Below are 21,037 nucleotides of genomic sequence, written 5' to 3'. Positions count from 1 at the left end.
TCCCCAGAACCAAAAAATTAAATTAATACATAAATAACACTGACTTCTTGTTTCTTTTAAAGTTGAAATCAGTGCTGTTCAGAGGCTATTCTAGGGACAGCACAGTGGTCGGCGTGATGGCCTGGGGGTCGGATCCAGCCAGCTGCCTGTCCCTGTTTTCCTGATACAGTGGCAGAACTGAACGGCAGGACAGAGACCATCTGGCCCCAAAGCTGGGAATATTTACGACTTGGCCCTTTACATGAAAAACGCCCTCCCTGGCTACATTTCAGACTCACCTGAGGAACCCGAGTCCCGGCTGCACCCCAGATGCTACTGTAACTGGTATTAGAAGTGGCATGTAAATCTTTCTACCACTCCCTAAGTGACCCTGGTGAGTGGCCACGGATGGAACCCCTAGATTAAATAATTCCCAGGGTGAAGGGACAACAGAATTGAGTAGTTTCTAATTATCCCACAACACCTCACAGATCAGACCACGCATTCAATTCCAAACTTCCTGGCAGGCAAAGCGCAAAGAGGAAATAGCTTCAAAGTCAGAGTAACCATTTTGGTTATTGCAGAGAATAAGGCCTGCTTCCCGCCACTCATATTGGGTGGCTTCCACGACTCATCTGAGGCAACTGTTAAGGCTGGGTATGGGGCCCAACTCCTGTCCCCTGACCATCTTATCCTCCCCAGCACAGGAACGGCAGGTCCCAACCAACCGACCACCTGGCCTGGAGGGGGCCCATGACAAGGCCACACTGAGCTGCCTGGTCCTTGGCCTCCTCCTGGGGGCCACGGCGGCCTCCAGGCCAGGCAGCCTCGGAAACGTGAGCTGGAAAGGTGCTGGACTTACTGATGGATGGCTTGGAGGAACTTACGCTGGTGTTTCCGAACCCGGGCTTGGTCTGGCTTCTTCACCAGCCTGGTGTGTTTGTAGATGAGCCACGTCTCCCTGAGAACGTTAGCAGCGGCGTTTTTTACCTGGGGCCAGAAAAGGAAGATTCTCAGGGTAGGTACAAAGCCACGGAAGGTTCTAGAAACCTCCAGAAGTCCTCCAGGACTGGGGTCCCTGGACTGCAAGGCAGGGCTGTGTTTGCACGTCCACACGGTAGGAGGGTAGTGAGAGTGTCTAACATGTGCGGCTTGCCCCAGCCGGGCCCTTCGGATACACCGCAGGGACCTCGGTGCAGTGCCCATAAGTTGATCTCTCCTTGTTCTTTTGGCACTCGGGGCCCTCTATCAGGGAGCTGTGTCCCCAGTCCTTCTTCCTTCATATTTTGACACAGGGTCTCTCGGCATAGTGATTCCCAATCTTCCTGCCTCAGCCTCTTGGGTAGCTGGCGTTATGGTCGGGCGCCACCACACCCAGCCGAGACCGCCCTCATTTTATACCGGGAAAACCGAGGCCCAGGTCAGCCTGCAACCTGGCAAGGTCAGAGGGCGCACACTGCACCGAGGCATGCTCCAGGGTCGCGCTTCCCGCCTGGCCTGGGTGGCTCCTACGCCACACTACGGTCTGTGTCTGTGCACAGCATACAGATGGACACAGCCGGGGCAGGGCAGTGACTCCTGGGTGCCTAAGCGGCCTGCTGGCGCAGAGGCAAAGCAGGGAGGGTCTCGCTTGCTGATAAGCAGGGAAGGTGGCCCTGGCCAGGGCTGGGGTCCTCACCCGCTTGGTGAGCTGAGTGTCCATCATGAAATTATGCACGTGCTTCTCAGCCTTGGTGAGCTCCAGCTTCCGGGCCACCACGGCCACCACGAGCGCCGTGCAGCCGGCCCCCTGCAGGCAGAGCGGAGGGACACCTCAGCCTCGGCCTCCGGTCGCCTCCCCCTCCCCCTCCAGGAGGCCTGCCTGGCCCAAACCCGGCGGAGCTGCTCGGAACTGCAGTGGCAGCGGACTCCCCCCCCCAGGCCGCTCTGCCTGCCGAGCCCACTGCCTGGTAAAGGTGCGCAGTCCACGAACGAACGAGCTCATGCGGCCCGTAACTCACTCCTGCCTCCTCCAGGGAGGGAACCAAGACTCGGGGGAGAAAGGAACGAGCCGCCAGGCCACGCCCACAGAAGCGTCAGGCCACGCCCACAGAGGCGGGAGGATTTGGAAGAGTCCTGTTCAAGGCTTTGGGCCATAGATGCGACGGGGACAGGGGCTGACATGCACTAAAGGTGGCCACCAAGCAGGGTCAGAGGGACAGGCTGGGGCTCGGGGCATCTGCAGGAGGCGGGGGGAAGGCAGAAGGGCCCAGGAGGAACGGGGCTGCCCGTGGTGGCTGGGGAGGACTTGCCTGTGCCCCTGTGCGCTCGCTCAGGGCAGCCAGGCAGGCAGGGAGGGCAAGGTTGAGGTGGGAAGCGGACAGGAAAGAGTGATACGGGTTGGGGGAGGACGAAGTTCTGCCACTGAGAAGCAGGGAACAGGGAACCTCAGACACCCAGGGGTGTCCTAGCCCCAAGGAGACAAGTGGTCAGGTGGCTGAGGGGCCCAGGAGGCACCCACAACTCAGCCACCAGTTCCCTCCTCCTGCCACTGCTCAGTCACGGGCTGGAAGGGGAAAAGGGCCAAACTTGGGACACTGAGGGTGAGGGGCCAGGATGGCTCAACGTTTCTCTAGGGACAGAAGGAAACATTTATGGGAAGGAGGGGGGAAGGGCCAGGACACCATCAAAATGTCCTGGATGGGTTTAGATACTAACATGCCAAGTCTGGGTGGGTGGGCACAAGAGTAAGCAGGGGCTCTCTGCCCAGGTCTAGAGAGGATCCACAAACCTATTCTCAGGAAAATCCCTGTTAACAGGGAAAAAGCAACTTGCTGAAACCTCTGGAATATTATGCAGCCAGGAAAAGGGACAGCTGAGGGATCCATGCTGAAGCACATGGGTGCTGCGTAGATACAGGATAGACACAGTGTTGGTCAATAGATGGCCAGCTTCCAGAAGGCCAGGCTGGGATGCCCCTGAAGCTTAAAAACAAGAAGTTCAGGGCTGGGGAGATAGCTCAGTTGGTAGAGTGCTTGCCTTGCAAGCACAAGGCCCTGGGTTCAATCCCCAGCACCAAAAAAAAAAAAAAAGAAGTTCAAGGATGGTGCTGCAAATTGGAGTCCATGAGGCAGTGATCAGGAGTAAGAGGGAGGCGAAGAGGTAGAAAAGGAACCTGGCTGAAACGGCCAGGGTGTGGCTTCAGGTGATTCCTAGAGTCTGTGAAAAACCCCGCGTGTGACCTTTTCCATCTGCATCAGGGGCAAGCGCAGGAAGCAGGCTGCAGGGTAGACACAGAACTTTCTAGAAGGAGCCCCAACCCCACAGCCACATCAGGAACATGGCTTCTCCATTTCATCCTGGCCCCTCTGGGTTTGAAGTCCTCCCTCTGAGGGGTCAGCGTTATCTGTTTGTACCAGCTGCTGGGGGCAGGGGGAAGTCTCTAGCTTTTCTCCAGCATGAAGTAAAGAAAAATGTCATTAGCAAAGCGCTGGGAAGCCAGGCAGCTGGGAAGGCGCTGAGTCAGCTCGCAGACAGGAGAAGCCAGGACGTGGGCTTCCCAGGCTCGCGTCCAGCAGGGGGGACGCAGGATCAGGCAGAGCCGGAGGGAAGCAGGGAACAGCCTGGAGGGCGGCGGGGGAGGCCGGAGGAAGGAGAAGCACTCAAGGAGGAGATGAAAGAAACTTGGCGAAAAAGAAGGTTCCAGAAGGAGGAGATGAGAGAAAGGAAACTGACGATGGAACTGGAGAAGAGAGAAGGCTCCCGACGTCCCAGGACGCCCACATCCACGAAGGCGGATCTGAGAAGTCTCCGGAGAGACTGGGTGCTGCTGGGACCGAGTCCACAGACGCGCTTCACAGGGCCAGGGCTGCACAGGGTCAGATGGGGGCGGGGCTGTGACCCCCAGTCACCGATGGGTGTTCCAGGCGTAAATGAGCTTAGTCTTTGCAACAAGGAGAGAAAGTGGCACAGGACACAGCTGGGGAAACCAAGGCACAGGAGCACCGAGTCCCTTGCCCTGGGTCCCAGAGCTGTGGCTAGACTGGTGGTGGAGAATAAAGGGGCAGAGACGATACTCCGCTCAGAGTGGATCACAGCCTCTGGAGGGAGCTACACATCCAGAGCTGGAAGAACCCAGACAGAGACCCGGGAGGCCCGAGGCTGCAGGTTCCACAGGACATGAGAGGGAAGGGGCAGGGGAGGAGGGGGCCGACCTCGCAGCTCTCAGGGTGGGGCGCTCCCGTTAGGGGCTGCGCGAGGGCGGGGAGCGCAGAGCTGCCAGTGTCCCCGGGTCCGCCCACAGCTGCGCCCTTACCATGATGCCGGTGAGCAGGCACACGCCCTTCCCGCAGTAAGTGTGGGGCACCATGTCGCCGTAGCCGATGGAGAGGAAGGTGATGGAGATGAGCCACATGGCCCCCAGGAAGTTGCTGGTCACTTCCTGCTTGTCGTGGTACCTGGGGGAGCCAGGGGCAGGGGGCTCCGTCAGCTCACGGTGGCATCGCAGCCTCCATCACACCCTGGGGCAGGGTCAGAACTGCAGGGCCCCGGGTCCACGGCCATCCTGGGTCCCCGACCTTGGCCACAGGAAGTCGATCAATCGGGGACGTGGCTAGCCCTGGGGCAGGAGGCAAGGGCACCCACGCCCTCCTTCCCCACCCCCTTCCAACCCCCCCAGCCCGACACCCAAGCTACTGCCCTCCCCAACCCTGGTGACAGGACAAAGAAGGGCCCCGGTGAGGGGACACCTGCACATGGGCACACAGTCTCCCTCCCAACAACAGACACAGGCAGACGGGGACACGAGTGGCTGAGGGTGCCAGAAGCAGCAAGGAGTGAAGGTGAGGATTTAGGTCAGACACCAGGAAGAACTTCCTCAGCCAATGAGGCCCCAAAGAAGGAGGACTATTGGACAGGCTAGTGGATGGAGCCCAGGACTTAAGAGAAGGAAAGAGAGCATGCAGAGGGAGTCCCCAGTGCCCAAACCCGGGGGTCTTGGGCTTGAGAAGAAGTGGGCAGGTCACTTGGCACAGGGGGGAGGCCCAGGGCTATAGTTTGGAATCCAGGGGACAAGCCCCAAGATCTTGGAAAGGACAGAACTTTGTCCCTGTCTCAGCCAGGCCTGGGCCCAGGTACAGGGGTTCAGAGGTGCACGGGTGGCCAGACAGGATACAGGCTGGAGGGGGATTCTCGGGGTCAAGGGGCAGCAATCCTGACACCTCCCTGGGACGACTAGATATCCGGCCCCATCTGCCAAGACTTCTGTCAGGGAGCCTGGGCCTGGCCAGCTGACCTACGCCTTCCTGTCTCAGGTGGCAGAGCCTGGCCAGCCTGTGCAGAGCGCCTGGGGCGTTTAACGTCAGAAGCCGGTTGGGGAGGCAGGGGATGTGGACCCCTAGCCCGGCAGAGCAAAGGGAGCTTTGGTAGGGGCGGCAGGTCAGCCTGGGGACAGGGCTCTGGGGAAGGGGAGCAGGGAGCGCCCCGAGGTCAGCTCCTTGGGAGTCTCCGGGCCCCTGGGGCTTGGATGCTTTCAGGCGCCTTCAGTCCAGGATTCTAGGCTGCTCAAGAGGTCCTGGGAGACAGAACCCCATGTTGCACAGGGGCATTTCAGTCCCAAACTGCCCCAGTCCCAGAAGCCAGGAGGGCAGTGGAGGCGCGGCCAAGCCCGCTGGAGCCACCGGCTGCGCAGAGAACCCCAGGGGCAGAGGCAGGAGCATGCGGGAGGCAGGGGTGGGCGGAGCGAGGCAGGGGGGCAAGCAGTGGCTGGGCTCAGAATTTAGGACCGGCTGCCCTTGGCCCTGCCTCTCTCCACCCCCACCTGGGAGAAGCCTGAAGTAACCCTGCTTGGACCTCAGGGACACCTGACTGGGGAGACCCCAGTGACCCCAGACCCTAACCCTGATCCCACTCCTGCCTGGATGGGGGGGATGGGCTGTAGGGACTGGTCCACGGCACATCAGGGGTCCCAGGAGACCCCCACGTATGACTCCTAGACCCCAGAAGAGACCCTGATCCCCAGAGAAGCTGGCTCTAGCCACTGGGAACCAGCCATGGGGTCCCAGAGGGGGGTGCAGGAAGGGTAGAGTGACTGGCGGGGATGGGAAGCGAGGATGAGCCCAGCCCGGGGATCCGGCCAAGGTCCTCCCCAGCTTGGCATGAGCAGGGAGACCCTCTCTTCGATTAGGAAGCCCCAGGGCAAGTCCTGTTGCTCCTCAGGGCCTCAGTTTTCCCATCTGTGAGTTGGGCCGGTGACCTGCCACCTTCCGGGGCGTCCAGAACAAACTCCCCACGGAAGCCCTGAAGGCTGGGTCACTCCAGATCCGCTAAGCACTCAGGAGGTGACTTCAGAGCCCGCGGAGGCCAGCTGCCTAAACAGAATGTTTCTCTAGGCGCCTTCCTTCCTATGGAGACAGGACCCCAGGCGCAGAGAAGATGCCCTCCGGCCAGGGGTGGGGCTGATGCGACCCCCCTGGTCCCTGCTGGCAGCACCGGCTGACCCTCCAGCTCCCCTCAGTTCTTGGCAGCTAATCTTAAATTCCTGGCAGCGAGGCCACCACGGCGGGCTGCAGCTCTGAGCGCGCGGCTCGGCCAAGGGCGGGACTCACATGTTCTCCCTACGGTCCGGCGGGGCGGGCAGAGGGGGGAAGGAAAGCCGGTTAACCGTGGGGGGAGGGGAGCAAGGGCCTGAGGGGCCGTCCCTGGCCCACTGCGTCCTGGGGCCTTTGCCACCCTGGCCAGAGGTCACCAAGGGTCTCCACGAGTGGCGAGAGGTGCAGCGCGGGAGCTCTGCGGAGGGAGGGGAGAGCCAGGGAGCCCCGCCCACGCCGGGGAGGAGCCAAGAGCGGCCCCGACTGGGCTGGGAGGAAGGTCCCCGGGTTGAGCATGGAGACCACGCACTGGGGACAGGGGGCACCACGGCGGCCTTGGGGGTGGGTGAAAGTGATGGCCCGGGGACTCCGAGGCCACGGGAGTCGTGAGCGGGCATGGGGATCGCAGGCCTGGTGGGCCTCCGGCGGGCGCACCTCTCACAGACGCGCACGGTCCAGGCGGCGATGACCCAGGACGAGATGCTGAAGACCAGCAGGACGGTGCCCGGGCAGATGGTCATGAGAGTCTTCATGACGAAGCGCGTGTTGAAGGTGATCTTGTTGAGCGCCCCGATGCTGCGGCTCGAGGCGTCGGTGAAGATCTTGCTGTGCAGCAGCATGACGCGGCCCAGCAGGTAGAGGCGGAGGAACATGGGGATGGACAGCAGCACGTCCACGTCGGCCTCGGCCACCGACGGCGCGTACGTGAAGGCCAGCCGCGCCGTCCACGTGAAGCGGTAGTGGCCGGGCACCGGGTGGATGGCACACACGGCCAGCTCCAGCGAGATGAGGAAGACGCGCTCGCAGGTCATGGCGATGCGCCAGTCGTCCGCCCCGTTGTCCACCATGAAGAGCTGCGGAGGGCGATGCGCGGGGGGCGGTGGGTCCCGGAGTCGCCCCCGGGCCCCACCCTTAAGGGCGAACCCCAGCCTCAGATTTTCCCAAGAAAAATCAGAAGCGTGGCCTTGGAGGACACTCCCTAGTTCCAGCTCTGACCAGATTCAAACTAAATGTCAGATGGGTGTCCCCCAAAAGTTAAGCACAGTTACCAATGACCCCGTCGTCGCACCCCTAGGAAGAGCGTGACAAAGAAATACATGGAAACAATCCCCCACCAGCCACACTCGAGCAGGGCATTCACCATCGACGGCAGCGGGATAACCCGCGTGCCGGTCCACGGACAGATGGAGACCAGACGGAGTGTAGCGCGCCCCAAATCCCTGCATTCAGCCAACTGCGAATGGAAGATATTGGGGTGTATGCCACCTATACTAGATGTGCCCAGTCTTTTCCTCGTCATTGTGCCCTAAACAATGCAGAATGGCGGCTGGGTACACAGATCCACGTTGGTTGAGGTACTATAAATCATCTAAGGATGATGTAAAGTCTATGAGAAGATGTAGCCCAGCCAGGTTAGCCTGTGATCCCAGCCACTCAGGAGGCTGAGGCAGGAGGATTGCAAGTTTGAAGCCAGCCTCAGCAACCTAGGGAGACCCTGTCTCAAAGTAAAAAATAAAAGACTGAGTATGTGGCAGTGGTAGAGACCCTTGGGTTCAATCCCCAGCGCCAAACAGAAGGAAATCTACAAGAGGACGCGCCCAGGCTGTGCGAACTCCAACCATCTTATTCTATCTTAAATGCTGCTTGTTTTATTGTTATTTTTGGTGTGTTTTGGGGTTTTTTGGGTGCTGGGGGTAGAACCCAGGGCCTTGCTGCATGCCAGGCAAGTGCTCTACCCTGAGCCATACCCCCAGACCCAGTTGTGTCCCTTGCAATTCATGTGGAAGCCCCAACCTCCGATGTGACTAATTGAACACAGGACTGTTAGAGATAATTAAGGTTAAATGAGGTAATTAAAGTAGAGACCACTGGGTGCTGTGGCGCAGGCCTGTAGTCCCGGCAGCTTGGGAGGCTGAGGCAGGAGGATGGCGAGTTCAAAGCCAGCCTCAGCAAAAGTGAGGAATTAAGCAACTCGGTGAGACCCTGTCGTAAATTAAATACAAACAGGACTGGGCATGTGGCTCCATGGTCGAGTGCCCCTGAGTTCAATCCCCAGGACCAAAAAAAAAAAAAAAAAAAAGAGAGAGAGAGAGAGAGAGAGAGAGAGACCTACTCCAATAAGGCTGGTGTGTTGATAAGAGAGGAGACCAGGGGCCACAGGTGAACACACACCGAACCACGTGAGGACACCACAACCAAACGGCCATTTATGAGGCAAGAAGAGAGGAGGCCCCAGGGGAAGCAGCCCTGCTGGCCCTTGATCTTGGACTTCTGGCCTCCAAGGCCAGAACTGTGAGAAGACAAATTTCTTTAAGTCATTCCGCTTGTGGTATTTGACCCATGGCGGCCCCAGCGAACTCGCATAGATTTTATTCACTTATTAATATTGTGTGGCTCTATTTATATGAAGTGTCCAGAACAGGTGAATCCAGACAGAAAGCAGATGCGTGGCTGCGGGGGCGGGAGGGGATGGGGAGTGACTGCTGATGGGACGGCTCTCCTGCTGGGATGATGACCACGTTCTGGAACCAGGCAGAAGTATGGCAGTTAACATTACAAATGCACTAGAGGCCACTGAACTGTTCCCCTTTAAAATGGTTAAAGTTATATGAATTCTACCTCAGTAAAAAAGTCTAGGGCTGCAGTTGTGGCTCAGTGGCAGAGGCTTGCCTGGCACCTGTGAGGCACTGGGTTCCATCCTCAGCACCACATGAAAAATAAATAAGTAGAAAAAAGCTACTGTGTCCATTCCAACTAAAAAAATTTTTTTAAAAATCCAGTGGGATGCAGAGGTACATGCCTACAATCCAACTACTTGGGAGGCTGAGGCAGAAGGATCACAAGTTTGAGGCCCGCCTCAGTAACTTAGCGAGGCATTAAGCAACTTAGCGAAACTCTGTCTCAAAATAAAAAATTAAAAGGGCTGGGGATGTGGCTCAGTGGCGGAGCGCGTGCCTAGCAACCACAAGACACTGGATTCCATTCCCAGCAGTGCCAAAAAGATGAAATAAAATAAATGAAAATAAAACAGGAGCAAGGCGGGGCGGGAGGGGCTCAGTGCAGAGCGCTAGGCCCCGGGTTTGATCCCCAGGACTGCCAAGAGGGACGCGGCATTCAGACCCAGACAGGCACACAGAGAAAACGCCACACGAGCCTCAAGAGACCAGTGCGGCATCTACAAGGCAAGAGCACCAAGAGCTGCAGGCAGCACCAGGAGCCAGGCAAGAGGTCTGGAAAGCCCCCCCACAGTCCTGAGGGGGAGCCAGCTTGCTGATGCCTTGACCTTGAACTTCCAGCCACCAGGACCGTGATTGAGTGCATCTGTGTCGAGGCCACTCTGTTGTGGGTCTCTGCAATGCCCCGGAGCTCGTCAGTACGGAGCTCCAGTCTTTCTTCACCACCGGATGGCTCTCTATCCTACAGAGGCACCACGTCTTGTTTTCTTTATCCATTCACTCACTGAGGGACTTTTTTTTTGGGGGGGTGTGTGCCAGGGATTGACCCTGGAGGTGCTTAACCACTGAGTCGCACCCCCAGCCCTTTTTATATTTTATTTTGAGACAGGGTCTCGCTGAGTTGCTCAGGGCCTCACTAAATAATTGAGGCTGGCTTTGAATTTGTGATCCTCCTGCCTCAGCCTCCCCAGCTGCTGGGATTTCACTGTGGGAAGTTTGTACATTGTTTCTCTTTTCTGGCCATTGAGAAAGGTGCTGTTATAAACATTTGTGTGGATGTTGGGTTTTGTTTCTCTTGGGTGTAAACCTAGGAGCGGATTGTTAGGGGTCAGGGTTACCTCCTGGTTAGCTAGAATCAGCCCTCCACACTCGCGAGTTCCACGCCTGCGTATTCAGCCACCCACGGACTGAAAATACTCTGAAACAAAATCCCAGCTGTACCGATTCTTTTCTTGTGATTCCCCGAATGGTACAACGCTCGAACCTTTACGTTGTATTAGGCGTTCTAAGTCACCTAGAGATGATTTGAAGTTTGCAGGAGGATGGGCAGAAGTTTTATGCAAATACTATGTCATGTGACAGAAGGAGCTTGCGCGTCCTGGGATTGAGGTATCTTTGGGGGTCCTGGAACCAGTGCCGCATGGACACCAAGTGCTGACTCTGAGGAACTGCCAGGCACCTGTCCCCAACAGCCATGCCCCAAAAAACATCTGTGCAGGGCCTGGATGGGGATTTCTGTCATGCGCATTCTGCCTGACTGAGGTGTCTGGAGGTGGGGTCTGAGGTGAAGGCAGGAGCCCAGGGACAGGACGCGGGTGTGACCTGGGTGAGCCACCCGGCGGGACACTCGCAGCACACGTGACTGCAGCACATGGGGTCCAGCCCAAGCAAGACGCACGCAGCCTGTTTCCAGGCTGCGAAACCTCAGAGGCCACCAGGGCCGTGGAAATCCCGGTCCAGACCCCCAGCCGGCCTGTCCTTCCACCCGTCTGCTTTGGTTTGGAAATGAGCATGAAAATTAAAAAGTAGACGCGTTACAGGGAGATTTAGTGACCGCCGGTGACGCTCCGTGGAGAACTTTGGTTTGGTCCAGGAGACTACGTGGCCTCTGTGTCCCGGGGAGCTGGGGTCCCAGCTGGCTGATAGGGGCACCCTGGGCCCAGGCCGAGGGCCCCGCCCTGCCCGGGGAGGCACTGACCTGGATCTCCCGGGCGTGGTAGAGGACGACGAGGCCCAGCAGGATGGCGGTGGACAGGCTGATGAGGCATTTCAGCGCGAAGGAGAACAGGGAGTCCTGCTCGGGAGGAAGACGCGCCTGCGGGAGGGGCCTGGGCGGCCTGCGGGGCTCCCACACCACCCGGCGGGCCAGTACCCGCCCAGCTCAGCCTCCCGTGCCACCTGTGCTGGCCGGTCTCACATGGGTCTGGGCACTTCACCGTTCATAAAGCCTGGTGCCACATGGGCCAGGGGACCCCAGGGCGCCCAGGCCTGCCGGAGCACAGACTGGAGCCTCCAGCACCCGGGGCTGGGGGGACGAGGCCCTGACCTCTCTGCGGTCACACAGTTGGCACTGGAGGGCCCCCAGCCAGGCTGGTAGCCAGCCGCCCGGGGAGAAGCGGAGGAAGGCCTGACCCTGCCCTCAGCCCCGGCCTCCCTGGGGTCACCCTCCCCACCTCCAGCCAGCAGAGGGAAGGGGCTGAGCCTGCCTCCCTCACGGTGGCCGCCCCGCTGTCCCCCAGAGGTGGGGACTGCATTCCCCGCCCGCCCGCGGGCCTGGGCCAGGCTGCTCGTACCTTGGTGTACACCCCCCAGGACAGCTCGGTCTCCGTCACCATGACAACGATGCCAAACATGCCAAAGATGAGGGCGTAGTCGCTGAGACGCTTCCGCTTCTCAAAGAGGGCCCTCCGGTGGCCCAGGCGGTGGCCCACGGTCGGGGGCTTCCCAGGGCCCCTCCGCCCGCCTGCTTCGTCCTCCTCCTCCTCCTCCTCCTCCTCCTGGTCCTGGGGCTGCCCCCGGGGGCTGCCCGGCGAGAGCTGGGCTGGCTCGCTCTTGGCCACCACCACCTGGAGGCCCGGGCTGTGCGGGGGGTACGGGGGGCGGCCCGCTTCAGGGTCCGGAGGGTCTCGGCCCAGAACACCTGGCCCGCTGCCCAGCGGCCGCCCCACGCTACCATTGTGGCTGTGGCCGTTCATGACCACCTGGGTGCTGGGGCTGAACTCGCTGCAGGCCGCCCGGGGCCCGGCATGGCTCAGGGGCTGGGCTCCTGAGCTGACCTGTGGGGAGCAGAGGGACTCGGTCACAGAAAGGCCAGAGGAGCAGGGATCAGCACCACCATTCCAGAACATTCTGAGACAGGCCACCTCAGGAGTCATTCAACCCAGAGTGCTGACGTGGGGTCACCATCCAGAAGCCCCGAGTCAGCCTGGGGCTGACTGCCCCTCCTGTGCTGTCACCTGCTAAACCAGTCCTCACGGTGGCCGAGGGGCCCTCTGCGGGCAGGCTTCTTCCCACCCCACTATCCCAGACTCGCTCCCCTCCAGTCACACTGGCCTCCCCAAGACCCCGTCCCAGCAAGCTCAGTCCTGCCTCCGAGCCTCTGCAGAGGCTGTGCCCTCTGCCTCGATCACCCTTCCACCAGAGCCTGGCCCCGACCCAGCACAGGGCCAGCACGCAGCCCACACTGCCCAGCAGGGTTGCCTGGGAGCAGAGAGAGGTGTCCGGGGAGGAGAAGGTTTTGCTCTGGGTCAGCCCCGGCAGGCTTCTGGGTGGAGCCTCTGCTTCCTCTCCCCAAAATTTCCAAAGGCCTCCGCGCATTCATGAGGGCTGGGGTGTGGCCTGGGGTACTTCAGAGATCATGGCTGTGACTGGAGCCCTGGAAGCTCCCTTTGCCTCAGCGGGGGGAGTTCCCATTAGCTCGGGATTCCAGGACCAAAGCGGGGGTCCAGGATTTAATTCTAGAATCCCAGAACCAATTCTTCAGGGCCTCGTGAGACATGCTTGGCCTGACCCTATGACTCTGGGCCAGCCTCAGTGTCCCTACCAGGTTACTGTGGGGCAGACTGATCCCTTGACAATGTTCTCTGGTGTCACATGTGAGTATAGGGACTGAAATGACAGGGCCCTGATGCGACTGTCTAGATTCTCCTGGGGTCAGACCCTCCACCCTGCCTTCTGTCTCACGCCCTCACCAGTACATCCTTCTGCCCCCGGTCAGGGTTTATTGAGCATCTACTACGTGCCGTGCTCCATTCTCCACTCAAGTGTTCACCCTAGTCCTCACGGTATACCCAGGAAGTGACCCTGGATTTGGCCAGCCTTACAGGTGAAGCCCCGGAGGCGCAGTGTTGTGAAGGGACAGATTCTGGCCCAGGCCACCTGGTAGCGTTCTTGTGTTATCCCGTGGCTGGCACAGGCTGGCGCTCTTCTGTACGCCAGGCCTGGGACAGGGAGGTGGGCAGCAGCCGTGCACGTAGGCAGGACAGTCCCCACTCCCACTGGGGTGGCCGATATGGGGACCATCAACTTGGGATACGCGAAGACGAGCCAGACTGCCTGGGGGGACGTTAGTGACCTTGGCCACCCCACATGCCACGGTCCACTCGTGCCCTTGACCAGCAGCCCCACACTGTGTCTGTCCCCCGACCATGTACGCATCTCCAGACACTGGTGCCACCGCCCTGTGGCCGACCCGCAGAGCCCGTCCCCTGCCTCCTCCCATGTGTCACCGGGCACCTCGGCCTAGCCCTTCACAGCAAAGGCCTGGCCTCCAGAGGCCCCGCGCCTCAGAACTTTCTAGGCTCATGATTTTCTTGGCTCTGATTTTTCTCTATCTACACAAATTCACGAACCCCTGCTCTCTACGCAAAGGCGACCGCCGTGCATGGGGGGCGGCGCTCATCCAGGGCCCTGGATCCTGCCCTTGCTTGAGGGCGGGGGGACAAAGAGACCCCAAGTGCCCTTCCACCGCCCGGACCTGCGGAGCACAGGCAGGCAGGAGAGCGGCTGGACTGGTGGGCAGGACCTGGGGACCTGGGGGCCGGGAACCAGCAGAGGGCCACTGCAAACGACCTTCCAAACTGCACCGCTGAAGAGGCAATTTAAGATGTGACTCAGCCACCCGACGCCTGGGCCAAGTTCAGTGGTGTATCTGCCACATTCCTCCTCGCCTGGCAGCCGCGTCCTAAGGTGCCCTGGGCAGGGAGGGGGCAGGGAGGAGGGGACAGATGACAGGTGGCTTCTGAGTGGGCAGAGGGTGGAGGGCTTTCCTGGAGCCACCACGTGGCCAAGCACCAGGGCTCTGGCTGCATTTCAAGCCCTTGATCAGGAAGATCACATTTCACCCACCCAACGGGGCAGGTGGTATTCCTGTTCCCGTTCTGCGGATGAGGTACAAAGCTCAGAGAGGTTGAGCACGCTGCCCAAGGTCACACAGCCAGGAAGGGCAGGGGCCAGGTGAGTGTCATTCAGAGGTGTCAGAATCTGTCATGTGAAGAGGGAATCAGCCCAGCCTTGCCCTTGAGAGGCCAGAAGCTGGGAGCACAAGTGGTGGCAAGTTCCAGATCCCTCCTTGGCCTCAGATGAACAGGAGGACAGAGTGCCTTGCCTGAGATGCCTGCTTCAAAAAGGGGCGGCCCATTTCTAAAGGCTAGGAAGGACCAGAGGGCCCTGGGGACAAGAGGCCCTCACTCTTCCCAGGTATTCCTTCTCCTCCCCCAGGGCAACCTGGATGCCCAGAGGCCCAGAAACTCCTCTGAAACACCAACCGAGCTTTGGAAGTATGAAAGGGTATTTTTTTCCTTTGTTTTTATTTCTGTGGTACTGGGGATCGAAGCCAGGGTTGCTCCAGCACTGAGCTACATTCCCAGCCCTGCTTTTTAAAAATTTTTTATGTTGAGACAGGGTTTTGCTAAGTTGCGCAGGCTAGCCTCAAACCTGTAAGCCTCCTGCTTCAGCCTCCAAAGTCTCTGGGATTAGAGGTGTGTGCCACTGCGCTTGGCAAGGGTGTGTTTTTCTAGTCCAGGGCCCCAGGTTCACCATGGAGATTCCCCATAAGGTAGGAACCCCTGTGGACTGCACTTGGAGCTAAGCATCCTGGGCATTTAACCATTGTTGAATGTGTCTGGGAAAAAGACCCCTGCTCCCCGAAGGCTGGGGTAGGGGCACCCACAACATCCCAGGAGACATACACAAGACTTGTGGGAAGCTGGCAGGCTGGGGGGCCAGGAGGGCTCTTGAGAAAAACAGGGAGCAGAGGAGCTGGCCCCTATCCAACAGCATGTGGGGAGAGAGGAAAGCCAGCCGCCCCCCACATGCCCTTTTACAGATGATGGCTTGGTAAAGCAGCTGCCCACGGGGAACCCTCAGGTGCCCCTACCAAGGGGGGAAGTCATTGCCCCTTCCTGGAATGGCTCTTTTGTAAAGGATCCCAATAGTGCTCACCCCACACCATGGTGACCAGAAGGGAGTAAGAGACATTTTCATTCTTAGAACTAGATCAGGTGGTGTCCCCTGCTCATCCACCAGTCCTCCGAGTCCCCAACCCCACCCCAGTGTTTCCAAAAAGCCAGAGCCACCCGTGGCAGAAACTTCCAGGATGCACAGGCCTGTTTTGAGTCCCAGCCAGGGCAGCCCCAAGGCCGTGTGTCCCTGTGGAGGGTGAGGAAGGACCCCAAGGGTCCCCTCGGTGCTCTCGGGTCCCTAACTCTGCAAGGTGGGCAGGCTCAACCTGTCCTCCTGCCCTGTGGCCTGGCGCCTGGGAGCTGTGCAGTAGGTGCTGGCTGCCAGCCTGGTCCCCCATCACCAGCGCCAGGACCTGCCTGCCAGCCCCTGGGGTGCGCTCCGGGAGGCCGCCTCCCTGGGCGCCCTCCCCTCTGATCATCTCCACCAGCCTCTGCTGGGCCCCCAGACTCTGGCATTCACATCTGCTGCCACACCTTCCGGACGGCAGGGGCAATGCCCTGGGCTGGGTGCAGGGACCTCTCTGTCCAGGGAGAACTGGGAGACTGGGCTCAATGACCCTTTGCAAGGCATCCCCGTCCCTGGATCTAGGGGTCAGCAGCGGGGGCTCCTCCTTCCCGTCCCAAGTCATCCCGGCTCGCTGCCCACCCCGGCAAGCTCCTCCACCTCCAGCGTGTCTGTCAGTCCGGAGACTCGCTGCTGCACCCCCTCCAGCGGACCCAGACCCTTGCCCTCCAGGATGGGGGTCCGGACTCTGCACTCGCTTGGCAGGGCACACACAGTCAGCCCCTCCTCCTCGTGTCCCCTGCGTTCCAGACCCCCGAGACCCTTCCTCCTGGCCCTAACCCCAAGCCGTGTCCCCTTCTGGGACCTGGCTCCCTCCTTGGGTACCCGGGGCTGCACATCTCGGACCCTCGCGCCTCCCCTGCCATCCCACCTTGTACCTGAGGACGACGGTGGATGGACGAGACTGGCGGGGAGAGGGTCCCGCGCGGCCGTGAACCCCCGGGTAGAGGCCGGGGCCGGGGTCGCGGCCGGGACCGGCAGCAGCTGGCGTGCACGGGGCCCCCGGGCGGCGGGGCTGGGGGCGGCGGCGGCCGGCTCATCCCCCGCCGCCCAGTCTACGGGCCCGGCCGGGGGGCGAACGCCCGCCCCAGCCGGGAGAGGAGGGGGCGGTGCGACGAGAGCGGCGCCGCCGATTGGCCGATCGCTGTTGGCCCCGCCCCCGACGACCCCGCAAGCCCCGCCTATATTTAAAGATCCCACATTCTCGGGCGCCCTTTCTCCCCCTCAGCGCGCGGTTGGTGGTCAAGTTCGCACTCTTGTCCCGCGTCTAGGAAGGGGACTTGGCAGAACCACAACCCCCGCTCGCCACTGCCTTGGGACCGCCCAGCCACCCGTTTCCCAAAATGGGTCCCCTAACTTCAGTGGCCCCTCGAAACTTTGCGTGCCTGGGGGCCATCCGCACCACACGCACGGCTGGATGGACCAGCTTCGTGCCCCCTCCCTAAACGACCTCCTCTGTGGTCGGCTCAGCGTAGAGGAGCAGGAGGCAGGAGGCGGGAGGCAGGATGGGGGCAAGTGGGGGTGCCTGGAAGCCCGCTGCAGGAGGTGGGGTGTCTGCAGCCCGGAGGGACAACCGGGAGGACACCTTCTCTGGGAGGAGAGATGTCTGCTCGCCTCGGTCCCTCCAGCCCTAGACCCCAATACCCGTGCCCAGGATGGCCGGCAGCAGTAGCCCCCACTGAGTTGGGATCACCAAGTTGGGGGTCACCCAAACAGTGCTCGTCCCCTGGCACCCAGGTTGGCATTCATTCGACCTTAATGGAGGCTCCAGGAGAGTCTTGGGGAACAGAGGTGGGGACAGAGGTGGGGAACGCCCATCCTCCCACCTGGTTTCCCTGGTGCCTGGAGCTGGGGGTGACGGGTGCCTGGTCCTGTGCCCTAGCCCAGGACTTCCTGGGGCAGCAGCTCTCCTCCCATCGCCCCACATCCCCATCTGTTTCCTTCCTAGAGCTCTAGGTGGGAACATCAGCTGGCACTTGTCACAGCCTGAGGGCAGTTTTGTTTCCTCTATGGTTCTTGGAAAACAGCTGGACAGAAAGAAGGAAGGAAGGAAGGAAGGAAGGAAGGAGGGAGGGAAGAAAGGAAGGAAGGAAGGAAGGAGGGAGGGAGGAAGGAGGGAGGGAGAGAAGGAAAGGAGGGAGGAGGTGACGGTGGACACCTGCGCAGGAGGCCGGGGGTGGCAGGTGGACTGCTGGTGGACTGAGACTGAGCAGGGCCAGGGGATGTCTCAAGGCCCAGGGTGGCAGATGGGCCCTGTTCTCTCCTCTCTAGAGCCTGTTTCTGGTCACCCTGATGTGGTGACAGTGTTCAGGGCTGTGACAGGAAATGGAGGCCCTGGTGGTCCCTGCCACGTCCACATAGATGGGGCTGGATGAGTGCCACCATGATAAGGATTAAAAACTCCCCAAAACCCGAGAGTGCCATGGGGACCTCAGAGGGACAGGAGAGTCCCTCCTCCCTCCTGAATAGCAGTCGCCCGCCCCCATCGCCCTTGCACTGGAAGTCCCTGCCTGGAGGGGGGTCCTTCTAAAGCGCACCATTGAGAGTCGCCCTGCTCCCCAGGTCAGGAACACACCCTTGCCCTGCTGAACTCAAGGCCCCTGGTCGCTGACGGCCTGATCCGCCCCCGTCAGGTCCCAGCTGCAGGGGCAGCACTTACACTGTGCCCACTGACCCTGCCCTGCCTGCCTGCCTGTGGAGGCTGCGGCACTGAACGGGGTGTAAACATGCCCAGATTCACAAAAGCGTCAGTCACCGCCTCTTTTGGAGGCCCCTCCATCCCTCTGGCCTTGCCCAGGTCCCCAGCCTCTGCACCCACGTTCTCCCTCTGGAAAAAGTCATCTTTCCCTTGGGGCCCTTCAAGGAGACAAGCCTGGGACAGCTGAGCTGGTGAGCTACTGAGACGGGGCTGCTGCCCACTAGACCCCCGCCCCTTGGACACGAGGCTGGTGGTGTTGGGGGTCAGGAGTGGACACGGGTGGGGCCCTGGGTGGGGCTTACTGGGGCTCCATTCCAGGCAGAGCCTCCCATCAGCCTATGGCTGGACCCAAGGAGCCTGCAAATGAGCTGGGTAGCTGGCCAAGACACCCCTGGGACTCACGCCCCAGGAAATGGCTGGGCACACTGGCTCAGTGTCCTCTCTCACAGGCGGGGGCTGCTAGAGGCAGCAGGACAGGAAGTCCTTCCCTAGGGGCCAGCAATCCCTGGGCGGTGGCTGAGGGTCTGGGGCTCCTTCTCAGAGCCGAGTGCCTGCCCGCAACAGTCCAGCCTATACACACCACACCCCTCCCCCGGCTGACTTCCTGGAGGAGGGGACAATCCTCTTCAAACAGGGAAAGAAAACTGCCCGTGAACTCCACAGCAGAAGGCCTGCCTGGTGTGGCCCCAGGCCCATCCCTGCACCCCACAGCAAGCAAAGAGAACCTCTGGGCTGAGGCAGGAGGGCCGTGACTTCAAAGCCAGCCTCAGCAACTTAGTGAGACCCTGCCTCTAAATAAAATATAAAAAAGGGCTGGGGATGTGGCTCAGTGCCCTGGGTTCAATCCCTGGTACCCCCCAAAACAGAATTATTTCAGATATTCAGATACACAAAAGCATCGGAAAGAGATCCAGTGAAGTGAGGAGAAACAGGACAGGGGCCGGGACAGCCAGGCCCGAGAGCTGGGAGACAGGTGAGGCCCTGGGGGGCCAGGAGGGCGCACTGGAGGGAGAGAAAGGAGACCGTGGGCTGCACTGCAGGCAGGCAGGAGTCCCACCTGCAGGGCTGGGCCAGTGACTGACAGAGCCACCGTGGAGGCCTGGGCTCCCTGGGCTCCTGAGGACTGTGGGGCAGGAAGGGGAGGAAGCGGCCGGGCAAGCCGGGCAGGGGGCCCAGAGGCCTCATTCCTGGATCTTCCGGGATTTAGGAACCTGTCGGCACTTATGAAGCACTTTCTGTATACAGAAACAGGGTTTGTACTCAGGCGGGGACACCGTGGTGGCGAAGACACACAAATTCCCCCAGACTCAGCCAGATCCTGAGTCAATAAATAAACCCGCAGGACCCTGCAGCCAGGAGGAAGGAGGCTGAGGGGTGGGGACGTTGCTTGTCTCTGGAGGCTGGAGGTAGGCGCCTAGGGATGACAGACAGGCGGGAGGCCCCGCCATCAGAAGCAAGGAGTTCCCACAAAGCATCCAAGGCTGTTGGGACCAGATATCCAGGTCCCCTCCTTCCTCACACTCAGGCTGGGATGCTCCAGGTCACTCTCATCTTGGCAGCCCCTGCCTGGCCACCTGGCCTGCATAGTCCTGTACGGCTATCCTGGTTTGAAAAATTCCAGTCCTTCCCCCAGAAGAACCTCAGAATTTGACCTCACATGGAAATAGGGTCTTCACAGATGTCGTTAAATTAAGATGAGTCACACTGGATTAGGGTGGTAAGAAGGAGAGAAGGCCCTGTGTAGACACAGACACGGGAAGGAGGCCAGGCGACAGCTCCAGGCACAGGATGCACTCCAGAGAGGCAGGAAGAGGCAGGAAGGATCCTCCCCTGGAGCCTCAGAAGGCAATGTGGCCCTGCGGCACCTTGATTTCAGACTCTGGGTCTCCAGAACTGTCAGAGAATCAATTCGTGTTGTTTTAAGTCACAAGGTTGTGCTCACTCTTCACAGCAGCCACGGGAGACTCATACGGTGGCCGTGGGTCATGCACTGGACCTCCCTGAGCCTCAATTTCCTCAGCAAGGAAATGAGGCCCTGGGAGAGCAGAGGGGTGAGGAGTTGATCCCCATCACACGTCCCGTCCCCGCACACAGCGAGCGCTCCAGGATGCCTGCCGCTGGCACTGGTCTAATTACCGCTGGGACTGTTGCAAAAGGGCCTCCTGGCCTGACTCCCCCAGACCCCCAGGAAGGTCTTTCTTGGTTGCAAATTGGATTGTGCTCCTCTAATTCTGTGTGCTCAGTGACCCCCAGGCTCCTGTGGCCTCTGAACAATCAGACCTCCACAGTTCCAGCCTCGCTGCCAGCAAACTCCTACGTTGTTCCCCTCCTGGCTCAAAGACCGGCTCCCCCAGGATGTGCTCCCAGTTTTCCCAGGCACAAGGGATCCCTGTGGTTCCTTGACCTAAGGTGGAAACCTGGTCCCAGTTTCTTCTCCACCCCCAGCTCACTCCCAGAATCCACCAGTTCTCTTTGTCCTGGAGTTCCAGACACCTATTCTGGTCCAGCCCAGCTAATGCCACCAGATACCTCTCCAGCCACGGCTCTGACCTTCTGCCACTTCCTCTCTTGCCCTGATGGTCCCTACCCTCCACGGCAGTCAGAGGAGCTTTTGAAAATCCTAAATCACATCAGCGTCTCTCCTGCTCACACACCCTCCATGGCTCCCCTGAATTCCTCGGGGCTTGGCCCCCGCCTGCCAACTTCTCTGCCTTCATCTTCCTCTGCTCTCCCCTTTGATCATTCTGTTCTAGCCACAGGCACTTTCTCAGTGTTCCTCAAACATGCCAAGCTTCTTCCCACCTCAGGACCTT

At 60.1% G+C, this 21,037-nt stretch overlaps 1 protein-coding gene across 8 annotated transcripts in view; it reads right to left on the bottom strand.

The window, feature by feature from the left end:
- Kcnn1 (potassium calcium-activated channel subfamily N member 1) overlaps positions 1-21,037 on the bottom strand; it is a 28,852-nt gene that overhangs the window by 4,470 nt on the left and 3,345 nt on the right. For 3 of the 8 annotated variants that reach the window (XR_007105810.1, XR_007105808.1, XM_047531356.1), the window contains exons 1-7: positions 16,405-16,597; positions 11,794-12,276; positions 11,199-11,294; positions 6,981-7,399; positions 4,274-4,415; positions 1,658-1,768; positions 867-969 (exon numbers count right to left, since the gene is read on the bottom strand). Coding sequence is in view for 6 of the 8 variants with exons in the window: in XM_047531356.1 (XP_047387312.1) it covers positions 867-969; positions 1,658-1,768; positions 4,274-4,415; positions 6,981-7,399; positions 11,199-11,294; positions 11,794-12,276; positions 16,405-16,566 (1,516 nt within the window). In the remaining 2 variants the exon portion in view is untranslated. Of the gene's footprint in view, positions 1-841; positions 970-1,657; positions 1,769-4,273; positions 4,416-6,980; positions 7,400-11,198; positions 11,295-11,793; positions 12,277-16,404; positions 16,598-21,037 lie in introns of those variants that run through there. The other 5 variants (XM_047531353.1, XM_047531355.1, XM_047531354.1 and 2 more) reach the window with 2 other exon arrangements.

Source organism: Sciurus carolinensis, chromosome 17 (assembly GCF_902686445.1).
Source record: "Sciurus carolinensis chromosome 17, mSciCar1.2, whole genome shotgun sequence".
Taxonomy (NCBI): domain Eukaryota; kingdom Metazoa; phylum Chordata; class Mammalia; order Rodentia; family Sciuridae; genus Sciurus; species Sciurus carolinensis.
The sequence above is the reverse complement of the archived record's forward strand: the minus strand, read 5'-3'. Positions and strand labels throughout refer to the sequence as shown.